Source organism: Oreochromis niloticus, linkage group LG12 (assembly GCF_001858045.2).
Source record: "Oreochromis niloticus isolate F11D_XX linkage group LG12, O_niloticus_UMD_NMBU, whole genome shotgun sequence".
NCBI lineage: Eukaryota > Metazoa > Chordata > Actinopteri > Cichliformes > Cichlidae > Oreochromis > Oreochromis niloticus.
The window spans coordinates 3,000,604-3,009,424 of NC_031977.2; the positions used below are offsets into that span (position 1 = coordinate 3,000,604).

At 40.9% G+C, this 8,821-nt stretch overlaps 1 protein-coding gene across 1 annotated transcript; it reads right to left on the reverse strand.

Annotated features, from left to right (window-relative positions):
• Window positions 1-4,321: 4,321 nt before the first annotated feature.
• b3galt8 (beta-1,3-galactosyltransferase 8) lies at window positions 4,322-7,486 on the reverse strand. Its single transcript, XM_005464279.4, has one exon. It carries the CDS (start codon window positions 7,159-7,161, stop codon window positions 6,202-6,204), a length of 960 nt encoding a protein of 319 aa, XP_005464336.1. The 5' UTR covers window positions 7,162-7,486; the 3' UTR covers window positions 4,322-6,201.
• Between the last annotated feature and the right edge of the window lie 1,335 nt (window positions 7,487-8,821).

Consider the following 8,821-nt stretch of genomic DNA (forward strand, 5'->3'; position numbering starts at 1 on the left):
CACCCACGAGGAGAGGAGGCCGGCCAGCGCGGGCAGGCAGGGAGACAGCCTCAAAGGGTCTGTGCTGATGTCGGGAGGATACTGAGGAAATGATGAACATTTTCACATACAGTGGCGATTTTTGTTTTTTACAGGCTTTATGACACACTGGATTTAAATGTATTGTTAGAGGGCAACTATTCTGTTTCAAGGGCCCTGCAAGCCTGTGCTGAGTCTTCACAACAATCAGATTCTAAGGCTTTATACTGACTATAAAGGATACAGTGCTGTCACTGCTGTTCGTACTGATGAGAAGTATCTAGATACAGCACAGAGGTGGGAGTGTTTTGAACAATGCTGAGTACTGGCTCAGAGCATAAACTCCCACTCAGTCAGTGTGGGAAATGAATAGATTGGAGCAGACTGCGCACAAATAAACGAAAAGTGGACAGGGGGGGGTCTGTATATGACAAGGGTAACACAACAATACAGGATCATTTAGGTTAACTCTTTGTTGTCACTAGTAATCAAGGTAATTAGCAACAGAATTTGTGCATTAACATACTTGATAACACCAGAAAATTATTTATTGACATATTATCTCAAAATGGAATCCCTACAGGGTAGTTCTGTTAGTCCCTTTAGTCTGATTTACATTTCAAATTACATAATGCCAGCTTCAAAACGCAAGACCAGGTCCCCACCACAGCAAAGCAACACACTAAATATGTTATATTTACACCATAAAAAGTTCAATTTATAACAGCATGTACATTTAGATAGATTATATCATGACATTGCCACAGCTTTGACATACTGTGATATTTATCTTAATATTTAAGGCAATGTTGTCACAACATCACCAGACAGTAATCTCGCAACTTATGGTAAAGACGATCTTGAGCTTGTGGGTGAACTAAGAATATCTTTAAAAAGGGTAAGCACACTTCCAAATGAGCACATTTTAAACTTAAATTCACTAAGTGGACAGATACTTGTCTTCATATGAACATTGCCCTATGCCTTTAATAGTTGAATAAACAGGCATTTATTGGCTAATACATTGCTAAAGCCTACTCTGTTTCATAGCAGAAAACACCTCAAAAGTCAAACACACTTTTACAAACATTAGTACCTAAGAAATTGCAGAGGAGTTTCATTTTCTTTTTTCTTTTTTTTAAGCTGATTAACGCTGACCTGTGAGTCACTCAAGCAAAAGAAACTCACCATACTTAACAGATCAACTAGTGTTGTGTCAAAACTTAACAGGAAACTTTGCAACATAAAACATGTTTTTTTCCAATTTCTTTATTTAAAATAAATGCCACGCAGTCTGACAGACATAAAATAGTATATCTCAAAAAAAGGGTCATTCCAAAAGAGCTATTAACTGAAAGCCTGGTCACTAACGGTGTCAGTGGAGGGTGACTGTCAGTGACTGTCAAGAGACCGATTTTTTTATGGAGTGATGATTCCAAATGTGATTTTTTTTTTTAAAACTGTTATGGATATGTAAGGACAAGGTCAGGATAAAGTGTTTACAGCCATCTGTACAACACAGTGGCTGCTCTGTCATGGTTTGGGGCTGCATTTCACCCTGTGGTGTTGGAGATCTTGTCAAATTTGATTGAATTAGGGACGAAGAAAAAAAATCTTATGATCTACTATGTGATATCATATGGAAAACATCTGATTGCCAATAACTAGATAGGAAAATACATAGTGGAACACTATCAGTCATGCGTTGGCCTCCCCGGAGCTCAGACATTACTGAAGCAGTGTGAACACAACAAAAAGCAGAAACATCCAAAGATTCTTGATTGTCCTTCAAGAATCCCGGAGAACTATTCCTGAAGACTTCTTAAAGACATTACAAGATAGCTTGCCTAAGAGAGTTTAGACTGTGATGAAGAATAAAGGTGATCGTACCAAATAGTGACTTTCAAGCTTGTTGGAAACTGATGTAGTCTTTATGAAAAACTGTGTCTACGTTAAAGTTTAAAGGTCAGCTTGCTCACAGGCGTGTTGCCCAGAAGCTGACGAATATCTGTGCATTCACAAGAGGTGTGTCAAGCTTCTTGAAAGAAACACTGGCACCGTCTTCTCCCTGTGAGCGATGCGTTTGGTTTACTGCCAGTTAAGAAGGAAAGAAAATGCATGTCAGCTGCGAGGCTGCTGTGGGTGTTGCAGGTTTGCTGTGAGGCTGCCATCTGCTGACAATCAGCCATGCTGGTGAATCATGGAGACTCAGCTGTCCATTTCTGAGCCCACTCACTGGTGCTGTTGCAATCATCAGTCAGCACTCCAATCATTACACAGCATCAAATGCTATTTGCATTTTTTTCTCTTGTTTACTTATCTAACATGAGGTTTTTTTCCTTTACTTCAACCAAGGGTGTTGCTGTATTTGCCATTTGTTTGTCCATCTGTAAAGCATTCCACAACAATGACCTTTCTGATTTAAATAAAAATTGGTAGAGTTGTTGAGAACCTGTTAAATGTTGTTGTCTGCACCTTAAGCAGCGTACAGAGCCTTCAGTGGGTCTAAAGTGCAGCTGTGTTTATGCCCAAATTTTAATTTGTGGAAATCTAAAACATTTCACAGGCCACACCTTGAATCACAGCCAATCAAAACCTGCATAAAATATACATCAAAGAGTAAGTGACATTACCATCTAATCAGACAGGACAGGATGCCCTGTTCTGACGTGTTAAAGTGTTGCTAGAAATATTACAGTTACAGACATCTCTAGGATTATCTCTAAAATCATTACAATACATAACGTTGCAGTTTTTCCACATCCTCACACTGGTTGTTTTCACAGCGGCTCACCAGCAGCAGTACATTCCAGCTAAAATGAAGCGATCAAACATCCTGCTATAAATCTGCTTCTGTGCTTCTATTTTTACCACCAGCAAGTTCCTCATTCTCACTCTCAGCTTCTTCCTGCTTTCTTACTGTTGGGTGCTTCCATCTTCATCTGCGCTCTCACTCTCTCCAGGCTGGATTTTCAGTGCCACCCGTGCTTTATCCCCCATTGAAGCACCATAGAAAATACCCCAATGTGTTTTTTCTATTGAGAGGAATTGCAGTGAGGTGCATTGGTAAGGAAGGAGATGCTGTGGGTATGTGCTTCTGTCCACACTGGTGCTTGTGTGTGTGTCTGTGCATGCTTGTAAGAATAAGATGCATTTTAGGATAAGGTTATGGTGATTTGTAATGTGTTACTTGACTCCTCTGAAGATGAAACATGCTGTTGTCTATATGACACTTTCCTCAAACTTTCTGACAAATAATATTCATCTGAATCTTATATAATAGACTCAGAAGTCACTGAATGTTCTTTTTATTTACATTTTACCCATTGTGCCAATAATGTGCCAAAGAACTTCAGACTTACTTGTAGCGACTTTTTAAACTTGTTCAAAATGCCATAAATATAAAGATCGCATTTAATTACTGGGTAACACAGATTCAGAAATTCTTTTGTTACAGCAAAAAGAGGAAAAAAAACTAAATTGAATACAACAGACATATAACAAATGAAGCTGCCGCACAGGTTCAACAAGGAGCAACTGTAATCACACATCTCATGTGGCTGTAGTGCAGGCACTAAAGTGGTTCATGTAGCAGTCCAAAGGTCAGGCAATTAATCCCTGGTGCTTCCTGTCCATGTGAACCCCGAGTTGCCCCTAATGCATCCACCAGGACGTGTTTAAATGTTAGATAAATTTTGTATGTGTGTGTGTGTGACGTGGAAGTACTTTGAGTGCTGAAATTAAATAGAAAGGTGCTATATAAGAACCAGCAAATCAATCTAGCTGTGTCTGTTCTTTGGATCACTTCCCCATGCTGTCAGACTCAATGCTGATATCTCTGCTCTTGCCCAATCAACTTCTTTCCCCTCTTCTCTGAGCCAATAAGCCTCCATTCTCTGTGCTTTTCTGTCTTTCACATTCTCATTTGATCGGCCCTCCTCAGCCCCATCTCCACCGCACCCCATAGTCACCGGAGCCACCATCTTCATCTTCATCACCACCAGCGTCTAGCCTCCAGAGGGTCCTATTCTAATTGCTATCACTACCAGGATACTGTTATGGTGTGATGGCCCATGTAATCTATTCACCAAATGGCTTGTTATAATTCTGAATTGCAATAAATCACATTCAATTCATATTTTGTCATAATAAATTATGGCCAATACAAATCCAATAGAGTTAAACAAGGATACATCTAAAAATATTGTTATATGTTATAGTATTGCACAATGTTAATTGCATTAAAGCAAAAATAGAAAAATTCCTCCACTATTTAACACACATAACATGTCAAACATCCCACTCCACATTTTCCAAAACTTTTATTTATATAAAAATTATACACACTAAATAGAAACAGCATTTGTCAAGGTTGGCAAACTCTCCAAAGGAGCAGCAGTAGTAATAGTAAACAGGGATGATCAGGCTTCCTGTTTGACAGGGAAAAATTATATTGAACAGACTCACAGGTAACATTTTGTCCCTGCAACATCCTACAGTTATCACAATAAATCACCAGCAGTAAACCTGATTTCTCATCTTCAAGTCACTACTGCCACCTGTTGGTTTGTAGTCTATGACTACAACGCATGAGTAAACAGGACCCTGACAAAAAAAACCTGCAGGATACACATAGCTTAATTTCAGTGTAAAATAATCAGTGCAATTTAGAAATTTTTGTTTAACACATCGAGACTCATGCAAAAACTGTTCATTCCAACAAACCCATATTAAAGTGCAGTGCACGAGCAACTGGTGGAGCATCTTTGGTATTTTTCTCTGCAGTACAAACAAACATCACGGTGCAGGTCTGAGGACCGTGATTTGATCTTAATCTAAATCTGACAAACACACAAAAACAAAATGTGAATTCAGACAACATATGACTAATAACCAAACACTTTGCTTTAGAAATATGTGTGTCAGTATAGCTTTGCTCTCTTGACATACTGTGTTTTGTTTTGGGTTTTTTCCTTCTGAACTCTATAAAGGGCAAACTCCTTCAGAGGAGGGGGCATCCATGAGTCTTAACTGAACGACTTACCATAACTTCCTGTCGCCAATTCAAACAGGAAGCAAAAACTAAGCATAAAAGTACTGTGTTGTGCTGGGTTTTGTGACTCCACATGCACATAGACCCTAAACCCATCAGGCACTAATTGGAGAATACTTTCAAAGAACCTTTGGTATAAAAGCACTTCTTTGGCGTAGGCTAGGAGCAGTAAAAGAAGCTGAAGCACCGCAGTGAATACACATTTTCTTTCAAGGATCATAGAACTGCTGATTGCTCAAGGAAGGGTCTGTAACATACATGTTGAGCCCACTGGTAAGTCAAACAACAGAAAATTCTGTCACATTTTCAATTCTTTCATTATTTTTTGGGTGAAAAAATAATATCACAAATCAAAAAAGGTAGCAAGTCATTTTTAAATGACTTGGGTGACTCACTAACTGAAGCTAAGGTTTAAAGCTGCGTCTTAACGTGGCTTTCCTTAGCCCAAGGAGGTAGATCGGTACCCACTGGCAGGGTTTTATTCTGATCAGTGTTCAGTCGCATCTGCTCTTTGATGTTACTGACATGATTGGAACCTGAACATGTCTGAGTTGAGCAACTTACTTTCTTACCTCATCGGTTTTAAAATTTAAGGCAACAAGTACGTAAACCATTTTCATTCTCACTTTCCCTACAGCAATCACATTCTTGAGCAACTCATCTGAGTTTAGTGTAATTTATGACAAAAAGAAATATCAAAGTTTCACATTCGACAAGGTGGAACCGCCAAACTTTTGGCACAGAAATGAATTAAATGATTAACTGATTGTCACAAAAGGGGTTTTTTTTTAGCCTGAATGAGTACTTGATCAACTTTTGAGTTCAATGTTAATACAAAAATGTTCCCATTTTTCTTTTTATTAGTAGATTTGAAAACATATCTGCTATAATTCTGTTTATGAAAATAGTGGCTAGCTGCAACCCAAATATTCACTATTGAGTAAGGAGACTGATGAGGATGAGTCTAAACTGGATAGAGGTTTTCAAGAAGACATTTTTCTGTTGATCGACTGATCAGCTGACTAACTGATGCCGTTTGCCACCCTAACCTCCGTGTGTCAGCCGGCCGCCTTTCCTTTGCAGCAGGCTTACTCCCTTAGAATTGCCTGCGAGGCATCAGGTAAGTATGATCAGCATCTTTTGTGGCCTTTGGCAAAGTCCTGCCAAACCCTCAACAGCTTTGGTGCCTTAAAGCCGTTAACAATGATCAGTTTGGCGAAGGTGCACCTGTCGTACTCCAGGTTTTTGATTTCGAACAGGCTCCTGAAGAACGGCAGGCTATAGGCGTACACAGGCCGGACACCCAGCATCCGCAAGCACAAGCCCACATAGACATCCTCCAGAGGGATGACCCGCACAAACCTGGAGGCCCAGGAGATCCTGGCTGCCAGGTCAGCGGAGAACACGTAGCCGGCTCCAGACACGTAGGAGGGGAAGCTCTCCTCGGGATATAGCTCCTCTGACACGTACCACTTGCTGCTGGGCTCCCGCCGCGGCCTGCCATCCTGGATCACTGACCCTGTGATGAAGTTCTCCCTGGGGGAGTTCCTCAGCCACTGGATCAGGTAAAAGACATTAACGAAGATGTCTGCATCCACCTTCATGGCGTAGGACGCACCGGGGCAGTAACTTGCCAGCCACCTCATCATCATCATGGTTTTGATTGTTAGATTGTGGTAATTATCCACAAAGTTCATCTGGATGATGTCTGCATGCTGCCTGCTCTCCTCCTCCAGTTTCTGCTGGAGGGCTGACACCTGTGGCCTCTCTGGGATCCCCACATAGAAAAGAGTGAGGGTGTCCCGGCCAGAGGCGCTCCACGTTTTCCTGATGGCCTCCCGTGCCGCAGAGTCCTCAGCCCCCACCGGCACCATGAACAGCAGAAAGGGGCTCCTGTGCCTGCACACACCGGGCTGGTTGAGGAGGTAGCGGTATGTCTGAGGGTCTACGAGACGGTACTGCTCCGGGGGAAGCGGGCTGGGCTCTGGCGTCTGTTTACTAAGTGAACTCACTAGGATATGCGCAGTCAGGGCCAGCACAGCGGCAGTGCAGAGTAACTTCACCAGCCTCCGAATGAAAGTTGCCCGCATGGTCTAAACCGACGAGCCTCTCTTTATTTCCCCAAAGCGTCCGATAGCAGTCCCCTCATCCCGAGTCCCCGTGGTCCCACACGGAACAAGTTTCCCAGCTGGGAGGACCGGGAAGTAGAAAGTTGTCATACCAGCTGCCACTTCTTCTTTGTCTCTTCTTCCGCGGTTGACGGTCAACGGCCAACGGCCAAGGCGTATTAGGCTGTGTCCCAATTCAGGGACTGCACGCTTGAAGTACGAGAAGTGCGGAAGTGAGAGGCTCGTGAAATGGGACGGTCTAGCCTTTGTCGTGCTGCTTAGGTTGCCTATGATACTAACCGCGAGACACGTTACATACAGCATTGTGTGACAGAAATGAAGGAGAAAAAATGTTTTGTTGGTCATTCATTTTTGTCATGACATCACTTTGATCAGTTGAGTATCTGAGGCTGAGACCACAGGACTGTAAAACATGATAGTTGGGCTTCATTTCTGTACTGAACAGTCATTTAAGATTAGTTAGTAAATAACAATTAGCTAATGTTGTTCATGAGACTAAAATCATCTCACTGTGGTAATGTAAATATAATATGGCCAATATTATAGTATTGTCAGATTATTATGATGTATGTATATATTACAGCAGTGAGCTTGAATTCTGGGTCAAAGATTCAAGTTGCAGTTATTTATATTTCCTATCACCTTAAATCTTCACTCAAAGACGAGTATCTTTGACAGTGTATATATAGATGTATTATACATAAGAGACAAACATTGTTCGTTTAATATGTTGGCATTATTATATTTGGCTCAGTGCTTACATACATGTGTAAAAAGGAAAATGTACGAGCTGTGAAAACTGTTTCTGATAGAATGAAGAGCAGACTGATATACTAAATATTCCTTTATTGGGTGAGAAAATCAGACCATGTCATAACTGCTTTAAGTCTTACAGAATAGATATCAGAGCCTTAAACAGGCTGACTTCTGCTAAATGGGTCAAACTGAGCAGAAAGTATACAAACACATAACATCCTTATAGAATATGATGTAACACTATAGATCAACTTACCTCAGAATATATAAAGCATATAAACAATTACAGCAATATGATGCAACAAACACAGCAGTACTACTAATCCAAAATACTCAAAGCCATTTCCCCAGCTTTGGAAAACACACGCTCACAGGGCACAGATGAAGCTGGGGTACACAAAAACTGTAAAGCCAGGTGGAAAAGGTTCAGATAAGATGTCTTCCTATTCCCCCAGTACGTTAAAGGATCCTCTGATCTTGGAATGTTTCTCTCCAACACTCTCCACAATACTAAGGGGTTGGCAGTCCTTTATAATAAAATTCAGGACTGCCTGGTCCAGAACAGTCTTCCTAGATGCTTGATTTCAAAATAATAAAACACATATTAATAATAAAAAAAAAATGATGATAAAGCTGTTCAGTGTCAATATGGGCCAACCTGTGTTCATTCTCGGTGTGTTTGTCTCCTCATTTTCATGTTTGGCTCTGTAATGCCTGAACACTGAGGAGGTGCTTTTGTTTGTGTAAGAAAGCTCAGCAGAACAGATGCAACATTTAACCTGCATAAAATGAAATAAATAATTTACACTGCAAGTCACATTGCTGTTTTTCCTATTCTGATAGATTACACGGAAACAAAGACAGG

What these genes read in the sequence shown, in the direction of transcription:
- b3galt8 (XM_005464279.4), bottom strand. Translation starts at nt 7,161, where the DNA reads ATGCGGGCAACTTTCATTCGGAGGCTGGTGAAGTTACTCTGCACTGCC.